This window comes from Equus caballus, chromosome 5 (genome assembly GCF_041296265.1).
Source record: "Equus caballus isolate H_3958 breed thoroughbred chromosome 5, TB-T2T, whole genome shotgun sequence".
Taxonomy (NCBI): domain Eukaryota; kingdom Metazoa; phylum Chordata; class Mammalia; order Perissodactyla; family Equidae; genus Equus; species Equus caballus.
In genome coordinates, this window is record NC_091688.1 from 21,743,849 (window position 1) to 21,770,763 (window position 26,915).

At 40.1% G+C, this 26,915-nt stretch overlaps 1 protein-coding gene across 3 annotated transcripts in view; it reads left to right on the top strand.

Annotated features, from left to right (window-relative positions):
* PTPN14 (protein tyrosine phosphatase non-receptor type 14) overlaps positions 1–26,915 on the top strand; it is a 173,959-nt gene that overhangs the window by 96,636 nt on the left and 50,408 nt on the right. For all 3 annotated transcript variants that reach the window (XM_023640732.2, XM_023640733.2, XM_001488273.7), the window contains 2 exons: positions 22,813–22,910; positions 25,426–25,493. In XM_023640732.2, the coding sequence (XP_023496500.1) occupies positions 22,813–22,910; positions 25,426–25,493 (166 nt within the window). The remainder of the gene's footprint in view (positions 1–22,812; positions 22,911–25,425; positions 25,494–26,915) is intronic.

The window sequence follows — 26,915 nt, forward strand, 5'->3', positions numbered from 1 at the left end:
CTCATTGTATATTCTTTATATTCTTGCCTCTTTGTCACAGATTAGTTGACCATATAGGTGTAGGTTTATTTCTGAGCTCTATATTCTATTCCATTGATCTCTGTGCCAGTACCATAGTGTTTTGTTTAGTATAGCCTTGTAGTATAGTTTGAAATCAGGGAGCATGATACCTCCAGATTTTTTACTATTTCTCAAGATTGCTTTGGCTATTCAGGGTCTTTTGTGGTTCCATACAAATTCTAGAATACTTTGTTATATGAAGTTTTGTTATATCAGGTTATATGAAAAATGACAATAGTTATATGAAAAATGACAATAGTTATAGAAAAATGACAATAGTTATATGAAAAATGACAATGCAAATAGTGACAGTTTTACTTCTTTCCAATTTGGATGCATTTTATTTCTTTTTTCTTTCTTAATTGCTTGGCTAGGACTTCAAATACTATGTTGGATAAAGGTGGTGAGAGTGGCCATCCCTCTCTTGTTCCTGATCTTAGAGGAAAAGCTTTCAGGTTTTCACCATTGAGTATGACGTTAGCTGTGAGTTTGTCTTATATGGCCTTTATTATGTTGAGGTGTATGTTGTTTCTGTACTCACTTTGTTGAGAGTTTTTACCTAAATGGATGCTGACTTTTGTCAAAGGCTGTTTTTGCATCTGTTGAGATGATCATATGATTTTTATCCTTTGTTTTTTGTTAATGTGGTGTATCACATTGATTGATTTGCAGATGTTGACCTACCCGTGCATCCCTGGAATAAATCTCATTTGATTGTGGTTTATGATCCTTTTAATGTACTGTTAAATTCAGTTTGCTAATGTTTTGCTAAGGAATTTTGCATCTATATTTATCAGGGATATTGGCCTTTTTCTTTTGTGGTGTATCTTTGTCTGGTTTTGGTGTTGGGGTAGTGCTGGCCTCATAAAATGAGTTTGCAAGCATGTTTTTCCTCTTCAATTGTTTGGAATAAATTGATAAGGATAGGTATTCACTCATCTTTAAATGTTTTGTAGGATTCACCTGTGAAGCCATCTGGTCCTGGACTTTTGTTCTTTTGGGACGTTTTAAATTACTGATTCAATTTCATTACTTGTAATATGTCTATTCAGATTTTCTGTTTCTTTTTGATTCAGTCTTGGAAGGTTTGTGTGTAGGAATTTATCCATTTCTTCTATGGTTTTCCAATTTGTTGGTGTATAATCGTTTGTACTCTTTCATGATCCTTTGTGTTTCTGTGGTGTCAGTTGTAACTTCTCTCTTTTATTTCTGATTTTGTTTATTTGGATCCTCTCTTTTTTTCTTGTGTCCTGCTAACGGTTTATTGATTTTGCTTATGTTTTCAAAGAACCATCTTTCAGTTTCATTGATCTTTTCTATTGTTCTTTAGTCTCATTTTTTTCCACTCTGATGTTAGTTATTTCTTTCCTTGTACAAACTTTGGATTTTGTTTGTCCTTCTTTTTCTGGTTCCTTTAGGTGTAAAGTTAGATTGTTCATTTGAGACTTTTCTTGCTTCTTGAGGTAGGCTTGTATTGCTTTGAACTTCCCTGTTAAAACTGCTTTTGCAGCCTCCCATAGATTTTGAAAAGTTGTGTTTCCGTTTTCATTTGTCTCAAGGTAGTTTTTGGTTTTCTCTTTGATTTCTTCATTGACTCATTGCTTGTTTAGTGGCATGTTGTTTAGTTGCCACATATTTGTGGTTTTTCCGGTTTTCTTCTGTAATTGATTTCTACCTTCATACTGTTGTGCTTGGAAAAGGTGCTTGACGTGATTTCAGTCTTCTTAAATTCAATGAGACTTGTTTTGTGGCCTAACATGTGATCCCTCCTGGCGAATGTTCTATGTACACTTGAAAAGAATGTGTATTCTGCAGTTTTTGGTTGGACTGTTCTGTATATACCTATTAAGTCCATCTGGCCTAATATGTTGTTTAAGGCCAATGTTTCCCTATTGATGTGTGTGAGTGATCTATCCATTGAAGTAAGTGGGGTGTTAAAGTCTCCTACTATTGTTGTATTACTGTCAATTTCTCCCTTTATGTCTGTTAATATTTGCTTTATATATTTAGGTGCCACCATTTTAGGTGCATAAATATTACAAGGATTATATCCTCTTCTTGGATTGACCCCTTTATTATTATGTAATGCCCTTCTTTGTCCTTTGTTAGTCTTTGTTTTAATGTTTATTTTTTTCTGATATGAGTATTGCTACCCCAGCTTTCTTTTAGTTTTCATTTGGGTGCAATATCTTTTTCAGTCCCTTCCCTTTCAGTTTGTGTGTGTCTTTAACTCTGAAGTGAGTCTCTTGTGGACAGAATATAGATGGGTCTTGTTTTTTGATCTATTTGGCCACCCTGTGTCTTTTGATGGGAGCATTTAGTCCATTTACATTTAAAGTAATTATTGATAGGTATGTACTTATTTCCATTTTGTTAGTTGTTTTTGTAGTTTTCTCTGCTTTCTTCTTCTTTTGATCTCTTCCCTCGTTCCCTCATGATTTGATGGTTTTCTTTAGTGTTATGTTTGGATTCTTTTATTTTTATTTTTTGTATATCTAATGTAGGCTTTTGGTTTGTGGTTACCATGAGGTTCACATCTAAGCATTTTTCTTAAGGGTTGTTGTTTTCATTATTTTTCTTCTTTTATCAAAAATGTTTAATGACTTGCCATTGCCTAGAAGATAAAAAGAAACATACAAAGGCATTTGAAACATTACAAGGCTATGTCTTCCCTATTGCTTTTTACTTTTTTCCACAAACCCTTCTTACTTGTCTGCCTGGTGTACTCAGTGTTTCTTGAGACCCTGGGCTTCTCAGTCCTTCCTCCTCCTTTGCCAGTATTTGAAGTATCTCCCTTTTCCTTCTTCCTTGCTGCCTTGGAAGCCTCCTCTGCCTTCTAGACTCATCTCTGGACATTCATTTGACCATTTATTATTTTCTAAGTATAAGGCACTCTAAAATGCAGAGTGGCACATGATGTCACTCCTGTCCTTGAATGAGTTTTTCAATCTATTAGGGAAGATTAGATGGACACATAAAGATATCTGACCTACAAGGTAGTATATGATAGATGCCAACTGGAGGTTCCCTTCATGGATGGAATGATAAGGGGAAACTGGGAAGGTGTGTTAGGGTTCTCCAGAAAAACAGAACTAACAATATATAATATGTTTTTTATATATTTGTGTGTATATATATATGTGTGTGTGTTTGTATATATATGTGTAAAATTTATCCTTTGATAAATTTTAAGAGAGATTTATTTTAATGAATTGACTCTCATGATTATGGAGGCGAAGTCAAAAATCTGCAAGATAGGCCGGCAGACTGGTGACCCAGAGAGGAGCTGCAGTTTGAGTCAAGAGGTGGACTGCTGACAGAATTCTCTCTTCTTCAGGGAGGTTAGTTTTTATCTTAGGGTTTTCAACTGATTAGACGTGGCCCACCTACGTTATGGAGGGTAATTGGCTTTACTCATAGTGTACTGATTTAAATGTTAATCCTGTCTAAAAGTTATCTTCACAGAAACATCTAGAATAATGTTTGACCAAACGTCTGGGTACCAAGACCTAGCCAAGTTGACACATAAAATTAATCTTCACAGGAAGTGTCAATTGAATTGGTCTTTGAAGAAGGCATTGGATTTTGATAAGTGAATCAAGACTGTTGGAAGGGAAGACAAGCTAGGCCAGGGGCTATAAACACGCTTTCTTCTGAAAATACCTAAACAGTAAGGAAACTCCCATCAGTAGCAGCAACTCACTGGTGGGTGAAGGTGGAAGGTCTGAAGGGAGAACATTCCTAGCAGAGGAAATCAGAAGAGAAGAAAATTGCACTGTAATCTCCTCCACGATGTGCTAGAATGTGGTAGGAAGCAGCTAAAGGGTAGCAGAGGGAGCCATGGATTTATGTTTTGGCTTCACCCCTTCACTTCTTGTGTAATCCATTCAAGCTGACTACCCTCCATGAGCCAGTTTCCACGTCTGTAAAGTACAGATGATGAAGTTTATTCTTCCCTTTCGCCAACATGGACATAGCCACTTGTTGAATTATATTGAATCTATGTGGTTTCAGCCAGAAATAGAGAAGACCAGGAAGCAGCAGTTCTGCATTGCTTTTGGTACCCTGGGTATTTGCTGTGTGACCTTGGAGAAACCAGTTAGCTGCTCTGTTATTTTCTTCAGCTAGTAACGAATGTCTCCTTTACCGCAGCGGAATTTGAAAATTTCCGTCTTATAGAAATAGTTCACTATTTTTGCATAAGCTTTTGATTTCTTGGAAGAAAGAATTTTTTGAAGTTGAAGATTTTCCTGTTACTGTTGGGTCCCAGGTTCCTGGGGTGCAATCTTTTTCTGATCCTGGAACTAAGTTATGCAGTTCCTTCTTTGCAGTTTTGATTTGGTGATCATTAAGGAAAAGTATTATCATCTGAATCTGGAGTACCCTATATTTTCATAATAAAAATGAGACCATTTTTACTTCTCATCATAAAACTATGTTTTCAAAAAATTTATCCGCCTTTATTACTTCCTAAAAATATTTTATTAAGTACCACATATTTATCCTTAACGTGGAATAACTAGTATAACAACACAATTTTACATAATTTATATTTTAGCTTGGACAGCTGTTTTGGGCAGTATACCAATCAATTGGATTCTTCATTCGTTTATTTATTCATTCATGTATTCATGTGTACATTCAAAAAGTATTTAGTGAGCATCTGTTGTGTGCTAGGAATCATCTAATTAATGGAGACACAGCAGTGAACAAAATAGAGAAAGTCTCTGGCCTCATGAAGGTCAGATTTATGAAATATTTATAGTAGCTTATGAATGTCTCCTTCCATTTTATGAAATTCAGATTGGGAATTATAATAGCATATGATACCTAGTTATTTAAATGAATCAAATCAGGTACCAAGTTGTATTCTCTAAAAAAATTGTGAAACAATATTGTTCAATTTCCTAATAAGATATACTTTCATGTGATAATTATTACAGGTCCCCTCTATAGAGAAGATGATAAACATACAGAAGATGTTTCTATAAACATATATGTGATAAACCATAGAAGAGTCCACTATAATATGTCTGTTCTTATTTAAATAAGTTTTTGATCAAATTCTCCTTTACACTTGACTTAAATTTTTGATCATGACTTTTATGAGAAAATCAGCCTGTCTGTAAAGCACGGTCATTCCTTTATGTAAGAATTGATGGAAGTTATACAGAATGTATTAATTGGAGAAAGTGGAGAAATCCTTGGGATTTAGTTCTGTGTGGGATGCTTATAAAACTTAGTTGCCAGTGTAAAGATGATAGTGGTTCTAGATAGCTTTTCATAAAAATAATAAAATTTTTATTATTCATTCATTCATTCATTCTTTTATTTATTTAGAGGAAAATTAGCCTTGAGCTAACGTCTGCTGCCAATCCTCCTCCTCTTGCTGAGGAAGATTGGCCTTGAGCTAACATCTGTGCCCATCTTCCTCTATTCTATATGTGGGACGCCTACCACAGCATAGCTTGATAAGCAGTACATAGGTCTGCACCTGGGATCCGAACTGGCGAACCTGGGCTGCCGCAGAACATGTGAACTTAACCGCTGCACCACCAGGCCAGCCCCCCCACCACACGCAAAATAATAAAATTTAAATAACAGAAAATGCAGAAAATGCGTGGACTAGTAACTGTTAATTACACAAACTTGTAATCTTTTATGTGTTTTTTGGTCCAGTTACACTGCAAAGACTGTTTTTAGTGTTATTATCCCTTAATTTGATGCTGATGATGTCGTTTTTTTTAAAGTATGACGGTTTTCTAATGGGGGTCAAGTGGGATGGGAAGTGCTTGTGATTTGGGCTTTCTGGAGGTTTTGCCAAAGACTGGGTGAGACTAGTGTTTAATTTTCCATTTCTTAGCCCTTGTCCTTCTGCTCACTCCACATTTGCTATATGGGCCTCCTTGCCATTCTTGATCTGAACTCAAAATTCAGATCATAGAAAACAGGTAGAAATATCTATGAACTTCATTCTGTAAAGGTATTTCTTTTCTGGAAATTTGAAGCGAGGATTTGGGGGTCAAGGAAGAGGAAGAAGAATGATGAAAAAAAGTGAATCCATTACTATAGCAAAGAGACCCCCACCCCGGCTTTTACAGAAAGATGAGATCAGATGTTTGGCTGAAGTAGTTTGATGAACTTGTAAATTTTAGTGAAATATAATCTGGCTATAATTTTTTTTAGCTATTAATTAAATCCATTTCTTTAAAAACTGTGTGTTAAAGAGTAGTCTGGCAATTTTCCAAAAAGGAGAAGTCTATCTGAAAATTTCATTTTAGCTGCTCAGGCCAAAAATCTTGGAGTGGTCCTTGAATTCTTTCGGTCTCATACACCCCGTATCCAACCTTCACAGCGTGTCCAGAGTCTGACCACTTCCTTCCACGTCTACTGCTACTGCTCTCGCTCAGTCCACCGTCATTTCTCCTGACGGGTGTCCCTACTTCCACCTCGCCGCTTAGAGTCCAGTGTCTACCCAGAAGTCAGTACCATCCTTTTAAGCGTATGTCAGTTTATGTAGCTTCTTCGCTCAGCACCTTCCACTCATTTGCCATCTTACCGAGAAGAGTTGAAATCCTTACATTTTGCCCTGGAAGGCCTCTATGGTCTACACACTCCTTCCCTTTCTCCCATCACTGCCTACCGTTTGTCCTCTTGTTCATGCTTTGCTATACCGACTTCTTTGCCATCCTCGAACACATCACCACGTGCTTTCCTGGAAGCCCCTGTATCTGCTGAACAAGCGCATCCTTCCCCCCAGAAAGCCACATGGCTCACTCCTCATTTCTGTCAGATCTCTGCTCGGAGTTCACCTTATCAGAGCCCTTTCTTGCCCACCTCCCACTTTGTTACTCTCTATACCTCTCATCTGACTTATGTCAGTGAGCTTATTTATTTACTTGATTATTGCTTCTTGTCCCCACTGGAGTGCAAGTTTGTTGTTGGAGAGCAGGGACCGGGATTTTTTAGTTCACTGCTATATCCATAGTGCTGAGAACAACTCTTTTTGTTTTTGAGGAAGATTAGCCCTGAGCCAACTACTGCCAATCCTCCTCTTTTTTGCTGAGGAAGACTGGCCCAGAGCTAACTTCCTTGCCCATCTTCCTCTACTTTATACGTGGGACACCTACCACAGCATGGCTTTTGCCAAGCGGTGCCACGTCTACACCCAGGATTCAAACCAGTGAAGCCCGGGCCGCCGAGAAACAGAACGTGCGAATTTAACCGCTGCACTACCGGCCCGGCCCCTGAGAACAGCTCTTGGCATGTGATAGATGCTCATTACATTTTGTTGAGTGGATGAATTAATAATTGAATGTATTCACTAGTACATTTCTAACATTCTACCAGTAAATTGGATCTAAGTTGGTTTAATTTTTAAATAAAAGTGCTATAAGAGCTTAAGAAATCATTATAGTAATAGAATTTGGCAGCTTTTATAATAATTTTTAACTGGAAATTTTGTGTTGGCTTCATGAATATATTAAAATATAGAAGGCCATATATTTTCTGCAGCCACAATTTTTAGGAGAGGCTTGCTGAGCTTTTTGTTTAATGAGAAATTTGAGTACCTACTTAGTATTTCTTTTCCCTAGGAATCCTGTCCTTTGAACATGGCCTTATGCCCACAGCGCATGCTCAGTGCAGCCACTGACCATCCAGAACCAGCACCCTGTCTTGAGTTCTTGGTTCCTAAAGAGGCTTTTGATGTTCCTATTCTGGTTTCTAATAAGATAGCTTTAAGTTCTTAAACATAGAATAAGAAGGAGGAGTGTGTTTGTAGCAACCTTCTCCATGAAATCGAAGACATGAGGAATTTTCTCTGGTATGGGAATTATAGTTCTCTGCTTGACACTCCCCCTTCCTTGTCCCTATACTAAACAAAGGGCTTCTTTCCACCTGTGTGTAGTCCATTGTCACTTCGGGTCATCATTTTTTTCTCTAGGAAATTGCACTTTCTACCTTAAAGCTTACTATGTGTTGGGGGTTGTAAAGATTGCCCTGTAGAGACTGAGGCGGGTAGAAAATTACGACTCTAAAAGAAGAAAGGCCATCTAAAGTTATTTTTAAATTGCATTCAACAAAAGACGTATCTAGTCCTTTAATCCTAGAGCCCCAGAAGGGCTTTGAAAAGAAGAATTGTAGAGAGACATTTTCATGCCTGAAAATATCAAGCACAATTTTGGCAGAAATCACAGCACAGGAAGATGCTAGATTCTTGGGCAGTGACATGTTTGCTGGTTTGGTATTTTATCTTTGTCTGTTGTTGCCACACTTGATATCCTCAACTGCTTTTGAAGATTCTGCAGAAGAAAAGTATTCATTTCCAGCAGCAGAAATTCAGTAAATGACCAGGGATTCGTGTTGTAATGTGTATATAATCTTCCATAGTTTTTTTCTTCCTCCCAATTTTTCCTTTCAGTTTTATGCCCTAGACTTATAGAAACTACAGAGACTGCCAGTTTATTGCAGAGGCACCATGTTGTAACGAAAGAGCGCTTGGCTGTAAGATCAGGAGACTTGGCAAGTCACCTTTCCTCTCTGAGTCTCCATTTCCTCGTGAGTAAATGGGAAATAGTGACTATCTTAAAGAAATGGTGTGAAATATTACACATGAAAACACTTGGAAAAAACTCCATGAATGTAAAACACTGTTATTATTAAGGATTGTTTGAATCCTTTGATTTCTTAACATCTAGAAAATTTGTTTAAAATTTCAATTGTGGAGAATTTAAGTCTTCCAAAGCTTTTGATAGACGTGTAGTGTGTTTTTATTATTTCTTTCAGAGAACCCTAGGAACGGTGTAAAATTTCTTTCAGCCAGTCTGTAATTAACTGGCTTTGATGGAGGGCCACATCATATAAGCTGTCATGATGTCCTGCTCTCATGTACACGTACAGTGAAGACCTACTGTATGCCAGGTGTTGAGGGGGAATGCCACGATGAACAAAGCAAGCTTATAAAATAGTCAAGGAGGCGAGAACAGATCCACATAGTTAAACCAATTGCCTGATCAGTACCCTGTTAGAGTTACAAAATGCAGTGGGAACACAGCGGGTGGAATGAATGATTCCAACTCAGTGGCTCTGGAAAGGCTTTGTATGATGCAATATCTGGAGTTTAGGTGATTTTGGGGTTTTTGTTTTGCTACTGAGTCCTGTGTTGTTTTATGCCAACTATTTGCGTGGCTAACTTCCAAAACATTCTTTTTACCCTCTGGGTTTCTCTGAGTCAGTGAATGATCATAATGCTTTCTGCATAGTTCCCAAATCTAAGATCTGGGTCTGTGAATTATTGAGCAAAGAGGGATGGTCCCTGCCCTCAAGTTCTTTTGGACTCAATAGAGTTGGAGGAGCCTTTCATCGCTAGAAATACAGAAAGTCTGTGATACTGAAGTGCTGTGATTGGGGAGGGGTTGGACATGGGTCTTATTGGCCAAATTGAAAGTGGGGTGGGATGGGACGACAAGTCTATTCTATGAAGGTCACCCAGCAGGGTCTCAAAGCATCTCCTCTGTTTCTGACCTCTGGGCAGAAATAGCAGCTATTTCGCTACTTCCGATGAATATCCCATCTAGCTTGTGTAGTTTTTTTTTTTTCTTTTTTCTGTCAATGTTTTAAAATCTTTGGGCAATATTCTTTCAACATGGGTTGCTCTTTTAGTGTTCAGACATTTTTAAGCTGTGAATATGAGAAAAAGTGCATGAAGTGACTAAAAGAGCATGGGATAAGTGGGTACCCGCAGAATTTAAGCACTAATACCTGAAGCCCAGTGATTAAAAATATGAAAAACTTAGATTGGTCAATAAGTAAAAACAGCAGCCAGAGGGTAAAATTAGACTTGGCTAGCTCTTAGTTAGGGACAGAACTTGAGTGGGGCCATGGTTTTGATGACAGAGATGCTGGAGGGAGGGATGTGGATGGTGTTGTTCACACAGGGGACTGAGGTGTCAGAATCAACTGAAGACAGCTAAAGGCAGGAACGATTCTCAGCCCATCACCATGAAGACACAAAAGAATCACCATCAATGACAGATCTTTCCCTTCCAACACGCATCTCAGACTGAAGGTCCTCATAGTTGGAAGGCCTTGGCCTGGCTTGTCTCTTGCCTTTTAGTCAATATAGAATCTTAGGTTGTTTCTTCAGTCCAGCAGGTGTGAGAGAGTTGGATAGACTAGCACATTTCATTTTTAAGAGCTGAAGAAAGCCTCCTCCTCATGCTTTTCTGCTCTGATGGTAGGGAAACTAGGTTGAAAAAGATGGAATCCTGGTACCCATTGGTCTCCCCATTCAACTCCATCCGTACTGAGTTTCCTGGTTACTAGTAATGGTCCAATACCTTGTTTCTAGCTGTATGGCTTAATATAATATAGACTAAGAACTTCTATTTCAACCATAGTCTCTAGGAATGTATATTTAACTACTTTCATTCCATCATTCCTTCATGAAACTTTTATAAATGCCATAGTCAGTATTTCCTACTCATTTCTGGGACATTACTTCGTTGACAGAAGAATTGGCTTCTTTTGACAGTCGTTCACTTGTGAGAATGTAGGTCTATCTTTAATTAGAGTTTGTAGGGAATAACTCATGCCCATCCACAGAGATGATCTTCTTGCCTCACATTCGTTGATTTTTATTTATTTTCTCCTTCAGACCAGGCAAATTGCTAACAACAGGACTGCTTTTCCACCTGCTCGCTCACCAAACTTTTAAGAATCTTATGCAGACTTCTTAGCCGTGAACCTGGCTCTTTACCAGGAAGACAGATCTTTGGGCAATTGACTCACCCAGCTTCCAGATGTAATTTAAAGTGCTTTTTCCCACAGTGGAGTTGTAGATAATGTTATGAACACATGGTTTTCAGGGCAGACAGGTGTGTAGTTTGTGCTGATGAGTCAACACATATTTATCCCTAGTGTAAGAAGGAGAAGGCTCCGCATTTGACAGCGACAGTGTAGAGGAGTGGATTTGCCTACGCTAATCCTCATGGAGCCTCATTCCCCCATGATTTGTGCTCCTTTTGCCCACCACGAGGGTCTATTTCATGCTGTAATTGGTTCTTGACTGTGATTCAGCCCTGAGTTCCTTCTTTGCTGCTTGGTAGCTCAGAAAACAGTTTAAACCATTTACAAGTAAACCAGTGGTCCACCATGGAAGAGTTTCATTTTGGTTTTTTTTGGTAAGACTTTTTAGAGCAGTTTTAGTTTACAACAAAATTGAGGAGAAGTACAGAGATTTCCCTTGTACCCCCTGCTCCCATCTATGCAGAAACTCTCATTATCAACATCACTCACCAGAATTTTTACCAAGGGTGACCTACACTGACACATCATAATAACCCAAGCTCCATAGTTTACCTTAGGTTTTACTCTTGGTGTTGTACGTTCTATGGGTTTGGACAAATATGTGATCACATACAGTCATGCATCACTTAATGATGGGGATACATTCTGAGAAATGCGTCCTTAGGTGATTTCATCATTGTGTGAACATCATAGAGTGTACTTATCCAAACCCAGACGATATAGCCTACTACACACCGAGGCTATATGATACTAATCTTAGGGAACCACTGTTATATGTGAGGTTTGTCTTTGACGAAAATGTCATTATGCGGCGCATGACTGTGTATTCATCATTATAATATCATACAGGTATTTTCACTGCCCTAAGAATCTGTATGCTCTGCCTCTTCATCCTCCCTCCTGCAACCACTGATCTTTTTACTGTCTCTATAGTTTTGCCTTTTCCAGAATGTCATATAGTTGGAGTCATACAGTAGCCTTTTCAGATCGGCTTCTTTTGCTTAGTAATATGCATGTAAGGTTCCTCTGTCTTTTCATGGCTTGATAGCTCCTTTCTTTTTAGTACTGAATAACATTCTATTGTCTGGATGTACCACAGTTTATCCATTCACCTACTGGAGGAGATCTTGGTCGCTTCCAAGTTTTGGAAATTATGAATAAAGTTGTTAGAAACATCTGTGTGCAAGTTTTTGTGTGAATGTAAGTTTTCAGCTCCTTTGAGTAAATACCAAGGAGCACATTTGCTGGTTTGTATGGTAATAGTATGTTTAGTTTTGTCAGAAACCACCAAACCGTCTTCCAAATGTACCATTTTGCATTCCCACCAGCAATGAATGAGAGTTCCTGTTGCTCCGCATCCTCACCAGCATTTGGTATTGTCGGTGTTCTGAATTTTGGCCATTCTAACAGCTGTGTAGTACTGTCTCAGTGTTTTAATTTGCATTTCCCTGATGACAGATGAATAGCATTTTTTCATGTGTTTATTTGCCATCTGTGTATCTTTTTTTTTTTGTTAAGATTATGATAGTTAACAACCTTGTGAAGTTTCAGTTGTACCTGTGTATCTTTTTTGATGAAGTGTCTGTTAAGGTCTTTGGCTCCTTTTTTTCAACTGGGTTATTTGTTTTCTCATGGTTGAGTTTTAAGAGTTCTTTGTATGTTTTGGTTCAGTCTCTTATCAGATGTGTCATTTGTAAATATTTTCTCCCAGTCTGTGGCTTGCCTTTTGCAGAGAAGGAGTTTTTAATGTTAATGAAGTCCAGTTTATCAGCTATTTCTTTCACGGATTGTGTCTTTGGTGTTATAGCTAGAAAGTTATTGCCATACTCAAAGTCATCTAGATATTCTCCTCTGTTATCTTCTTGGATCTTTATGGTTTTGCACTTCGCATTTAGGTCTGTCATCCATATCGAGTCAATTTTTGTGAAGGGTATAAGATGCGTGTCTAGATTCATGTTTTTGCATGTGGATTCAGTTGTGCTAGCACCATGATGAAGAGACTTTCTTTGCTCTATTGTGTTGCCTTTGTTCCTTTGTCAAAGATCAGCTGGCTGTATTTATGGAGGTCTATATCTGGGCTCTCCATTCTGTTCCTCTGATCTGTTTGTCTATTCTTTCTCTAATACCACACCATCTTGATTACTGTAGCTTTATAATAAATCTTCAAGTCAGATAGTATCATTCCTCCAACTTTGTTATTTTCCTTCAATATTGTGTTGGCTATTATAGGTCTTTGAAGGAATATTTTTTCCCTTTGCCTCAAAATAAAAGTTTCTTAATTCTTCCAGCTTGATATGTGATGGGTTACGGTTCTGAAACTTTTAGGTGCCTCTTTCATACCCCAGAAATAACAGCTAATAGTCTCACTATGAGCTGATAAGTCTCCCACCCTCCCTTCATCTTTGTTGCTCTGTCAATATTTCATCTACCCAGAAATGTTTATTTAGTGTCTACTTAGTACCAAGTACTGACATTAAGTGATAAGACCCAGTCCCTAGTCTGTGAGGAGGTTATGGTGGAGAGCGGGTGCTGATGACAGTGCAGGAGTGGCCTGGATGAAGTGTGGTGGGGCTGGGAGAGGGCTCCCTTAACTGGTTGAGAGGGTGTGGGAAGCTTTACGAAAGGAGATCAATTTCAGCTGAGCTTTGAAGGATGAGTAGGTAATTGTCCAAATGGAGGAGGATGGGCAAGGGCGCTGAGGGAGAGCGAACAGTAAGGAGGCCGGAAAGAACATGGTAGACCTCGGGAAGCACAGTAAACCTAAGTATATGGTGTGTGCTGAGACATGAAGTTAGAAAGAAGGTAGTTTTGAGTGGATCGTGAAGCACCTGGTGTGCTATGTCAGGAGTTGGAACTTTTTCCTGATAAGGGTTATTGGATGTTGTATTTTGTCACGATAAAATTCTCATAAAATTTACCATTGTAATCATTTTAAGGTATACAATTCAGTGGTTTTTTATATTCACAAAGTTGTGTAACCATTGCTACTATGTAATTTCAAAACATTAGCTGTCGTTCTCCCTTACCCCAGCCTTTGCCAACCGCTAATCTACGTTCTGTCTCTATGGATCTGCCTATTCTGACGTTTCATATGAGTGGAATCATACAATATGTGGCTTTTCATGTCTGTCTTATTTTACTTAGCGTAATATTTTCAGAGTTCTTCCATGTTGTAGCACGGGTCAGTACTTCATTTCTTTATGGCTAAATAATATTCCATTGTATGGAGAGACCACATTTTGTTTATCCATTCATCAGCTGTTGGACATTGGGGTTGTTTCCTCCTTTTGACTGTTATGAATACTGTCTCTGTTCATGTACCAGTTTCTGTGTGAACACGTGTTCTCAGTTCTCTTGGGTATATATCTAGGAGTGGAATTTGTGGGTCATAGAGCAACTCCATGTTTAACTTTTTAAGGAATTGCCAAACTGTTTTCCAAGTCATTGGAGATTTTTTTTTTTGAGGAAGATTGGCCCTGAGCTAACATCTACTGCCAATCCTCTTCTTTTTTGCTGAGGAGGACTGGTCCTGAGTTAACATCCATGCCCATCTTCCTCTACTTCATATGTGGGATGCCTGCCACAGCATGGCTTGCCAAGCGGTGCATAGGTCTGCATCCAGGATCCAAACCAGCGAACCCCGGGCCACCAAAGCAGAGGGCACGAACTTAACCTCTGTGCCACTGGGCTGGCCCTCGTTGGAGATTTTTAAGGCAGAGCAAAACAGACTCAGATTCTATTTTAACATCACACACTTTAGGACAGTATTTTCTTTTCTCTTTTTGGTGAGGAAGATTGGCCCTGAGTTAATACATGTTGCCAAGCTTCCTCTTTTTTTCTTGAGGAAGATAGTCCCTGAGCTAACATCTGTAGTAATCTTCCTCTATTTTGTATGTGGGATGCTGCCACCATGTGGCTTGATGAGTCCTGTGTATGTCTGCACCCAGGGTTCGAACTTGCAAACCCTGGGCCACCTAAGCGGAGCCCATGGACTTAACCACTACGCCACTGGGCTGGCCCGTCAGTATTTTGTCTTGAGGCTAGGTATTTCTACTCCTGTTGTCTGGTTTTCCTACTTCAGGGCATCACACCCCACAGCAGTGAAACCTACTTGGCTCTTTTAAATCCCATCAATGTTATTGCTGTAAAGGAATCTGTACCCAATAGCATAGAAGGGGACAGAAAGAAGTGGTATCAGGGTACTCTCTCTCCCTCTATGATGTATTGTAGAGAATGAGTTTTGCTTTTTCAAAGAGAACCCCTGATTAAATGATAGGCTATTATTAGGGAGTTTATTGTACTTATAAACTGCACTTGGATTCCCTGTAATTTGTTATAATTAATGCAAGAGTTCAAGAGCAGAAAGCAAGGATCAGGTTGTGGCATGCTTTTCTCTTTGGCAACACCTTGCTATCATTGGCCTTTTCTCACTAGTAGTTAAGGCTTGTGTGTGTTTGTGTGTATTTAAACAAACATTATCCTTTTTAGGAAAGAATTGCAATCCTTTGACTCACTGAAACTTAGGGAGTCTCCGTAAGAAGTTAGGTATCTCTGGCAGAAGAGGGTATTGATCGATGAACGTTGCAAACTTCTGGAATGGAACTTTTGCCAAGGCACTCCTGTCCGTATGTGTTTGAGTATATGCACATGTTTGTATTTTCATGCACACGCACGTATTGGCTTGTGGTGTGAAAAAGTCTAGAAGAAAAACTTTCCCTTTTAAGGTTATCTTTGTCGAGTTATAGTTTTAGTCTTTTCCCTTCTTTCCCTCTTGTTGGTTTGTTTCAATTTTGTGTAGTTTCTGGAGTGTTGACTTTGCAGTCCGCTTGACAATGCAGGGTTTTAATTGACTGTCAGTTTGAAGGGTCGTTAAATATAAAAGCTTTTAGATAGTGCATGGGTCAGGCACCAAACACGTTATTATCCTTGAATCATCATAAATGAACTCTTCCCAGGGGTTTGGAGGATGGAGGGACAGAGGCAGGTGGGCGTTCAGGTTTATCTGGTTGCATGCCTGCGTGCGCACTGTTTATCTGGCCCTGGCAGACGGAGAACAGGGTGGGCCACCTTGTCCATTATCTGGATTTACAGCTGTGAACACCTTTTGGAATGGATGGAATGTGCTGTTTCTCTCCTGTTGGTATCTCTGTCCATCTAGCAGTGAAAACTATGCTCCTTTGCTGTCCTGTACCCCAGAATGCTAGGACAGCTTGTCCTCAGTCCCCTCTTTTTTGTCTTTTGTAGTACAGAACTTTGTCCATTTATTTCTTATTTGCCCAAAATAATGTCAGCCAGAGAGCAATGCTAATGCTTTGGTACATACTGCACTGTCCTGGGTTCCAGTTCCTTCGAGCAAGATTCTTCTGAGATTGTTAATTGTGAAGGGCGTTTTCTAGTGAGGAAAGGGCAATTTAGGTCTCACCCTTTTCTTAGTAATAACCATGACAAAACGGTCTGTCTGTCTCTCTCTCGTTCTAAGACCCCAGTACTTTTATGGAAAGGCTGCACAGACTGAGGAATTTAAGGGTGCTATTGATTTGTCCCCTACCCCTGCCTTCTAAATTGTCACACTCGTACAGACCATGCACAAGGGAAGAGAGAAGTTGGTTTGACCTTGAACTGTAGGAGGGAAAGGCAGACAGGAGCTGTATGATAATAACAGTGATCCTGCAGGTCGGTGGATGCAGCTTCCAGATTGCTTTCACGAACCCATTGTTAACTGAAAAGCAGCATTGTCTTTCTTTCAGATCTCCTTGGGCAATGGGGGTAACGAGAATAATGCACGAGTGAAATGTGCTGATCATACCGCATCATCAGGGAGTATTAGAATAGCAACAGGATGAGGCTACTCAATGCAAGAGCGAGGACTGGGTGTGACAGTGATGGTGAACTGCAATTTACTTTTTAAAAAAAAAACAAAACACATTTTGGGCCCCGTTGGTACCCCTGCTGCTGGATCTAGCCCTCCTTCCAGGGAGGAGCCTACAATGGGAGACCCCGTTGCTCCATTTTACTTTTGTCCCTCTGTGTGTTATAAAGTTGTCGACAAGTAGTTCGAATGCATACGTAGTTCAGTCTTCTTTCCCTTCCTTCTACCTCTGGAGGAGGAACGTGAAATATCCCAGAGGCTGCTGCTGAGGGAAGAAAACAGATCTTGAATAATTTGTGGTTCAAGCTATGAAACTTGTCCTGTCATATGTTTTTACAAAAAGCTCCTCATGTCGATATTTGCCTCATATTCTGTGGCACAGACTATCTAACGATGGGGGAGGGCAGCTTGGGTATCAAAGCCCTTCCTTAGAAGCATCGAGATCATAAATATCACCAGGTAGTGGAGTTTTTATTTTTGTTTTTGTTTTTAGACTTCATTGAAACTGATGACTAGTCTGCAATGGCTGGGAATCAGATCCCACTCTTATCGCCTGTGTGCTTGCTGTGTGGTAGAAGAGCTCTAGGCCCTGGTGTGTCTGGCCCTGCCTTCAAGGAGCACTGTTACCTTGGGCAAGTCATTCTCCTCGCTCAACACAATTTTGTTCTCTAAAGATGAAAGGGTTAGACTTGGGTTTTGAAATCCTTCCCTTATGAAATAGCTTAGGCTCAATCATGCTGCAACATATATGATGACCCCCAGATCTCCATGGCCTTCAAAAACAAAGGCTTGTTTCTTGCTCACCTTACCTGTCCACTGTATCCTCTACCTTCTTTCCCTGGGCTCAGGCTAACCGAGCAGCAGTGCCTGCCTGGACACTGCAGGTCTCAGGGCAGAGGGAAACGGAGACGGGACCAGACACTGGCTCAGAAGGCTTTTGCTTGGGAGTGGCACATGTCACTTCCACCCACATTTCATTGACCCTATGGCTAGTTGCAGAGTTAATGAGGTAGGCAGGTATGACCCTCTTGGAGGGGAAGCCCCATGGAGAACAGGAGCAGACATTTGGAACAGTAATGGCCTACCTCCCTTCTGTCTCCATCATTTTATGATTTATGGTGAGGATGTGGAGTCCTTGAGTAGAAGCATGACCCAAATTAGGTCTTCAGGATTGCTCATTTTCATGGCACTTCCCTGCTGAGGCACTTCCGCCAAACTGGACTCGGAGTGAATATTGCACTTGTGGGAGGGGTGGGAGGAACATTTTAAAAGCAGTGTGAACTTGGGCTCGGAGTTCCTCTCGTCTGTTTGTGGTTCTGTGGTAGTACAGTCCATACTTTTCAGAACAGCACATGGAATTTCTCAATCTGAGAAGTATTAACAGACCTGCAAGTAAAACATAGTTGCATAAGTGCTTAGATAAATTCCTCATATATGAGTTAAAAAGAGAGATTAAAGATCTTAGCTGTACATCTGTAAACGTTGAGGATAGTGTTATGGGGTGTAATTTTGAAAGAGTTCTTTGATACCACTGTCAGAGTACTGAATGCTCTATTGATTTGACATGGTATGGCATTTTTTAAAACTTTCTTTTCAGAATCTTCGGGGGAGGAAGGAACATGTAAACACCACTTATTTTCTTGAGCTTGGATAGAAGTATTCCAGATGAGACCTCCAGAGACTGGTTCATAGCGTCTGTCGGTTTCCAGTTGTAATGTTTAATATCACTGATTATCAGAAAGCCTTTTCTCTTTCGCCCAGTGAAACCTGCATTGAATGCATAAATTAATCTTCTCTATAGATTAAAAACAAAAAACTTTGGAAATAAAACTTTTACGTTGATTCAACAAGCAAAATTATGTTCACCAGTTCTTAGAGGGGAGCAGAATCCTAAGCTAAAACCATTCATCGGACCTCAGTGGTCTGAGGGACTATTTCCAGGTCTTTGAATATGAAAAATATTCAAGAGTTTTCCTTGTGAGCTTGGGTTTTCAAAGAGGATCCGTTTGGAAAGTTGGCAGATACTTACTTTCCTGGCACCAGGGCTGGTTTTTTCTTTTCCCCTCCACCCAAAGCTATGACAGGGTGGAGTACACTTCCATGAAATTGCATGTTTCCAAAATAGGATTCACTGTTATATTTTACTGCCGTTCGAATCAAATCTCTAATCAAAAATAAGTAAAAACCAAACATTCTAGAAATAGAATTTCAGCTCATATTCTCTAATTTAGTTTCATGTAAGATAGAATTATTATATTTTATATAAGTGCCTTTTGAGCAAAAATGTAGCAAGCAAACAATTTCCAAAGTGGTCCAAATTTTGTCCTCGTTTCTGCTGTCTCGTATGGTAATATCCACAGTCTCGTGTGGTGATAGCACCATGTCATTAACGCTGCTCAGAGTCTCTCATAGTCTGGATGGCTTCCAGGAAAGAGCACTGCATTCTTCAGTTCTTTGGTTTTGTATCCCAGTACAGACCTACATCCAACCTAAGTGGCCAGGAACAATCCTGCTGTTGCTTCCTAGTGGATTGGGGATTCAAGGTCACCTAGGATGGGATAGATCTGGAATTTGCTTGTACATTATAGAAGTGATAGTTGTAGATGAAAGTTGGGATCAGCAGAGTAAGAAAGCTAGAACTAGTGTTTTCCTGGATCCTGTGGATTAATTAGTTGGTGGTCTATTCCTAAAGATATCAACTGAGCATTTTCACCTCCAACATGACGTAAGAAGACTCTGGCTATGGCAGATAATGCCAGGATGACACCTTTTAAAATGTTTCACTTGTTGGGTCTTAAAAATTGAACCCATAATAGTGCAGTAGAGAGACAAACATGACAGCAGTGGTCCAAGAGATGATGAGCATGCCTGTAAGTCAAAGGCCTTCTCCGACCTCTCTAGGGTGTCCCTTGGCATCCAGCCGACTTATATGTGGGGGAAGTGCTTAGGGAGTACGTATTAATATCTATGGGCTTGTAGAGCAGAAAATAAGTTGAAACCACTTGAGATGGGAAGGAGTGAATGTCATGTGGAAGAGATTCAAACATTGTATGATTAGGAGGAGTAGGTGAGCTTCACCATCCTTTCCTACCTTGAAATTGTGCCTTCTGGTTTTTTGTTTGTTTGTTTTCAGAATCCCATTGTACCTTTCTTCAGTAAACTTTAAAATTCCTTTCTATCCCGATCCGGAGATTCTGTTTTAAGTTCTTTGGTAGTTTTGTTTATTTGTTTTTTGGTATCCTTTAACTTTTCTGAAGAAAGGCACAGGGGGATTTTCTGGCAAGAGGATGAAGTTAACACTTTTCCTCATCGCTGTTTTCTTATTCCCCTAGTTTTGAAAGTCTGGTCTTCAGATTCTAAGTGGCTTCTCTTCAAAGACCTATCCGCTTTCACAATGAATGCTTGGCGCTTAAAAGATCTTTTGCTGACCTAGGACCACTTGCTTGCGTAGGTTTCCACGGAAGGGTGTTCTCCTGTCTAAGAACCAGCTGGGGATAAACTAAGAGATCTTCCATAAAAGACTCACAGGCAATTCCTGAGGTCTCTTGAAGGGAAGTTTCCCGCATACAGATGGGTGGACCTTTTGCTGTTTTCTTGAGAACTGGCCCAGAAGCACAAGACAGGTGCCGGAAGAAAACCAAGAAACAGGCTGGGGAACAATGAAAGAGCATGGCAGAGAGGGCTGAGGAACAGCCACCTCGAAGGAAGGATGAAGAACACAGACAGGAAACGTGCTACATGGTGTGAGAAGAAAGCTTCTGAAGCACATGTTTTCTCTCCTAGTTAAAGTTTTACTGAGCTTTCTCCCAGGAGATGAACAAAAAGTGTGCATTGTTACATTCTGGTTTTAGACATAAATCTGTTCCTTAAATAAGTCTATAAAACCTTGAGATTTGCCTATAATTGACAGGGTGCACACTCCTTGAAGCAAAGGTGTGAATGTAAAGCGTTTTTGTTGAAGCTTTTGGTTTGCAAAATGAAACTATGGAAGCTTGACACCCACCATATGTAGACTTGCTCTCTTTCTCCGCTTGGAATGGAGACAATCAGACAAACAGCAGGGACTTGGGTGATGGGGGTACATGGGACCACCCTTCTGTAATGTTAACTTATTTGGGCGAAACATTTGAAAACGCGCCCAAGATCAGGGGCTTAACTTTAGTGAACAGGGGGAAAAAGGAAGCCAGAAGATACCATGGCATATTTAACTGTAGCAATTCAGATTTCTTTAGACTTCGATATTTTGATTTACTCTTTTGATGTTTCTTTAAATTCATAGACAATTATTGCTTCAAAATATTTTCGTTTACTCTGACTCTCTCCTATGAAGAATGAAGAGGCAGGTCATGACTTCCCCTTTTCCATCCATCGTGTATTGTTGCCAAAAACTCCCTCAAACACACCCACGCGCACACACACACACCCACACATGCCCACAGTGCCTTCAGTTTCACAGGGTTTTTAAAAGTATCCTACCTAGTATTTCTTCCTTATTGTTTGTGCACATTCAGAAACAGCAGAACTGCTACTTTGTTACCGGCAAAAGACTTTTAACCACAAGTTCTTATATATAACCTCTGTTCTTATTTGGTGGGATTTAGAATCCATGATGCCTCTAACCAGTTAGGGACGCAATGACTAGGTGAAGCAGTGTCCACTGGTCTCAGGGTGGTGGTGACTGGGCACGAAGGTTTTCTAACGTATCAGGGACTTATCTCTGAAAATCAGCGAAGACGCTTGTATATACATTAATTAACTTAGTCAAATGATATGGACAGGCAGTAAAAGTATTGATTCAGTAGTGAACCCTGTAAAATGACTATGGATATTTTAGGTCAAAGATAGGATGGGAGTAGGAAAAATGGGTTGCTTTTCTATTATGTATTAATTTTGACTAAAAAGAATTTTTAAGTAACTCCAAGTGTTGGTCCTTCTGATTTGAGTGTCGATTTTTCCCTTGAGAGACAAAATGGTTGTCTTTCCCCTGTCCGGTAGACCCAAGAGGATGGAAGAAGTAGAGACTGTGCTGGAGTGGGTGTAGAGCCAGATGCTCCCCTCAGACAGGCGCTAGATCGTGGTGCAATGATATCTGTCATATCAAGCTGGAGCCAGCGATGGTTAGCTCTGAACGCTGATTGCCAGTTTCCAAAGGAGGTGGGCTTTGGCTCACTCCTGAGTTTCCTTGATTGACATGTCAAAGTTTGGAAAAAGCAGAGAGTTATGGTTACCAGGAGCAAAAAGGTCGTTAGTATTGGCCAGGAATTAATGCTACGAAGGTCTGGCTGTTGTAGAGGTGACCGTGTTTTAAGAGTGTGGTCAAAGAGGTGGAGTCCTGGGGAGTAAAGGTTTGGTGTGAGGAGATTTCTAAATTTTTAGGTGATTCTAAGAGTGCAGTTTTATTGGCAAGGAAACAATACAGTGAATCAGCTTCTGAGAATGGTGGTCTACTCTGGGGTTTGATGTTGTGTATGGGCACGTTCTGTCCGTCTGCACTTTGCTGGTTTGAGAAAGTACTTCAGGTTGGAAGGCTCGAGATTGCATTAGATTAAATTTTTATGAGTCACAGACACGTAGGGTGAACCACACTCTGAAAAGCTTTATCCTATCCATTAGCAGAATTCCAGATTATTTGGCCCTTTTGTCATCCAACCTACCAGACTTCTGCGTTGAAGAAATGCTGTGTTTCCAGTATTTTTTCAGGAATGCACACTGTCGAATGTAGCTTTGGCAGCTGTGTTGTTGTGGGTGTCCAGGTGTGGAAGAGCATTTTCATTCTTGATCTCTGTTATGAAGAACTGGTCCTTATCAGTGATTCATCCTGCTGGCCCACAATGAAATGATTTGATGAAAACGTGCTCAAACTCAGAATGAACGGGATGTGCCACCTGCCACATCAAACAAAGATAAACACAGGCAGAGGTCACTTTCCATCTTTTATAGAGCTGACCTTTATCAACATCACCTGTGTATCCTGCTGTGTACACAGGGTTTTACATCTAGAGACATCAGTGTCGTGGGAATACATTCCAAGTATGTGTTTTTAAGGTTATTTGTTTCTCTATTCACATGAACAGATATCAGTATTACCTGCAAGTCAAAAAAGATGTGCTGGAAGGGCGGTTGCGGTGTACGTTGGAACAGGTGATTCGGCTGGCCGGCTTAGCTGTACAAGGTAAGAGAGAGTGATGACCAGCATGTGAAATTCCACTTCCTGTTTGATTACTCTGTTGCTGGCCTCTCAGAGGGGAAAGTTAGATTTACTTAAATGATCCCTTAGTCATGCCCGCTTTTCGTTTCAAGATATCTTACATTGAAAATGTGGAGTTAGTGATTTTTGGCGGGAGGATGGTGGATTTCTCAAAGTCCTTTGCAAAATTGCTCATGCTTGTGTAATTTCAGTTTTATTTGAAGAAATAGCAGCTTTCATCCTGCCTTTAATTAAAGCTACATTTCAGGGTTTATGGAACATTTTCTCAGAATTATTCCACTGCCCAATGTGGTCATATTTTGTGGCTCAAGGCAACGACTGTGTGACTTTCACATCAGTTTCTAGTGTGATAGCTTTAAACGTTATAGTATCATTTATTCTTACACAAAGAGAGAAATTTAAAACGTACAGTTGTAATGTGAAACAACAAACATGTATTGGAGCGAATTCTTCTTTTAATCTGTCCTACTTAGATTTGTCAGACAGCTATTTTTATCTTTTCTAAATTGTTATATATTTTTTTACATATATTTATGTAATATGTTACATAATTTAAAAAATATTTATATATTACTCTTTATTGAGTGGTGGTTAAATTGTCTTTAGTCATATTGAAAACAAGAGATAATGTAATTTTTTAAGAGAAACGTGTTTCCCTTTCAGTCATTATTTTCTTTAAAATCAATTAATGTTCGAACGTAATCCAGCCAGCTGTTGAGTCCTTGCTCTGTGGACTGCTGTTCTAGAAGCTGTGAACGGAACTTCCCATCCCAGACTGAACTGAAGTTGAATCTTCTGGGTTCTAAAACGTCTAAAGAGGCAGCCTTTGCATGGCCTCCTTCATTCCGGGGTGTTAGCAGTTTAGCAATTTTTGTTGGACGTACGATTCCTACGTAGTTAGCTTCTGCTGTTACCCCGTGGGTGAGAGTACACAAAATATTTTGTATCCCGTCTGTCCAGTTAAAGACTGAAAGGGAAGAAACTATGCCCAGTTATAACGGAACAGTCGGTGGTTATAACAGAAAAATCATTGAAATCAGGGGGGAGACACTCTCAAGAGGGAGGAGAAAGGAAAGATCCGTTACGTCCCCCATCTTCAAATTGAGTCTTTCTCCTTTGAAAAAGCTTTTTTTCCCCATTCGCTTTATTTTCTCTCTTTTTCCTCTCACTCTTCAATCGTTAGGCTTGTTCCAAGCGTCCTGGATATATCAGAGGACACTAGTGATAGCTTTCAGGCTGAGTGAAGTTGGTGAAATGAACTCTGAATTCCCTTTCCACTGGGTCCTTGAAGCCAGCTGTTCAGTCTGCTGAAACCTCCTCCAGTTACAAGCTTTGTAAAATAATTTTCCTTGGGAACCGTTGTTGGGCAGTTAGAAAGATACATCAAAGGAGATATAGGGTGTGATGAAATATGATAACTGATGACGTAACTTGAAAATAGGCAGAGTGCATGATCTTTGCTCTTCCTGAATACCTCACCTAATTGATAATGAAGTATGTGCTGAGTTTGTAGGTGGGTCTTTGCCTTCTCAGCCATGTCTTTACACTGGCCTTACTGTGTGGATCTTTACATTCTGTACCTCTTGTTTCCTTAAAGTTACCTGAATCCATGTCTACATGATGCTAAATCTTGTACATGAAATTAAAATTTCACGCTGGCTTTTCCTTTTTTTTTAAGGAAGATTGCCCCTGAGCTAACATCTGTACTAGTCTTTCTCCACTTTGCACGTGGGACACGACCACAGCATGACTTGATGAGTGGTGTGTGCGTCCACGCCCGGGATCCAAACCCATGAACCCTGGCCCACCGAAGCAGAGCACATGAACTTTATCACTAAGCCACTGGGCTGTCCTCTGTTTTTTTCTTTTTAAAGAATGAATAGGATTATTAGGAGCAAGACATTTGTGATATAGACTCACTGTATTCATTTTTGCATGTGCTCAGACATACCATTGTGAGATGGAAACAGGACAAAACAGAATTTCTGGCATCTTGCTCCGTGTGCAGTTGTTTAGGAGGTGGAAAGATTTGCAGGGTTGCTTGCCAAGGGTGATTGACAGAGGGAATTTCCAGCTGCAGATATATGAAAAGATGCAGATGGGTTTGGCTGTTTAGTTCTCTAAATTAACCTTGAGTTAAAAAGTCCCCTTGGCAGATATTCCTAAGATACGTATTGATGCATATTTAACAAACAGACAAATACAGGTTTGTTTTAAAAATTTAAAATCTCCTTTAAGGAATCACTTTCCAATTTCCCCCTTCTTTCTAGAAAACTGTGCAGCAGTGCTCACATTATATTTACAGTATTGCTAAGTAAAAGTGGTAACAATATCAAACACGTCTTGGCACAGTTTGTATTTCATAATAATGCAGAAATAGGATGAAGTGGGAAGAACAAATGTGGTGGTAAGTGTACCCTATCTTATTCCATCTTTAATTTCATGTAATAAACACCTCTCCCCCTTCTTTTCTTCTCAGCTGATTTTGGAGACTATAATCAGTTTGATTCTCAAGATTTCCTCAGAGAATATGTCCTATTTCCTATGGTAAGTGTAATTTCCTTTTTCTTAATTAATTTTCTCCCTTCTTTGGATGTTTAATTCTTTCCTTTGAAAAATCTCGGAGGATTTTACAGACATCTTTTCCCTGGGGAGGAAAGTCCGCTCCTTTATAAAGTGGAGACGAGTGCTATAAAACGCCAAGATGGAGAGATGCCCCCTCCCACCTCGAGACGCTTCCTGTCCCCCACCCCCACCCCCAGTGCCTTGACTGGGGCTCTCTTCCTTTCTGAGCCCCCAGAGCTTGTTCCCATCCCACAGCCTTTGTACTTGGGCTTCCTCTGCCTGGATTGCGCTGCCCCAGATCTTCCTAGGACGCGTCATTCAGGTCTTGACTCAAATATTGCCCCCTAAGAGAGGGCTTCCGTTTCCTTGACCATCTATACGATACACTCCAACCGTCAAACGCTTCCTGCTGAGTCACCTTTGATGTGTGCACTTCAGAGTTCTTTCAGTACCTAAAGTTATTCATTTTATTTATTTATTTTTTTCATTTATTTATTGTCAGCCAGAATGTCAGCTCTGTGTCCCTAAACAGGGACCCTCTCTGTCTGTTCACTGTTGTCTGACACATAGTCTGTGTTCATAAAAGTTTGTCAAAGGAGTAAAATGTCCATTCCTGGGTTAAATTAGGGATGAAGCTAGGTTTTAATCCCTGGGGAATTTTCGTTTATTTGTTTTTTGGTAGCTTTGGAGTAAATGAGGAGAGGTTTAATGAGGACAGATTAAAACCTTTGAAAAGCCATTTTAGGGAAGAGCTCCAACATTCTGGCTCTGATTTTAGAAATCGTGATTCTTCACCACCTATTTTTTTGATCAACTGTTTTGCCCAAAGCCCTGACCTGGATAACTAACCCCCAGGGGATGAAGTTATATAAGAAATGGTGTGCTTGTTCCCAGGCAGACAACAGAGTGGTTGAGTAGATATGAAGTTTGCAAAAATCAGAATCAAAACCAAGTGTAATAAAGTACGGGCTGGATTTTATGTGGGGAGAGGTGACCTGTGCTTGGCGGGTTGGGGAAGGTTTAAAGACTAATAGGGTGTGTGAGCTGCATCTTAAAGGTTGGGCAGCATTGCAGCAGGCAGAGAGGTAGGGAGCAAGGAATGATGGAAACAGAGAGAGAAGGAGCAGAGGCAGGGTGGCGTGGGTGATGGGATACGCGTCAGCTGGTCAGTCTTGACTGGTGCTCACTGGTGCTGGAGGGGAGTGGTGGGAGATGAGACTGAGACTCCTGAGGAGTAGGAACGCATGGGCTCCATCCAGGGGTTTGCAGACCCCGTGCTTTGAGAACCGCTGGATTAGAGCAATGAGACCATTTGTGGGAGGAGGTCAGATGACAATCTGTTGTGGTGTTCTTGGCAAGAGGTGTGAATTAGGTGTTGGCAGCAAAGAAAAACAAGAAAGCAAA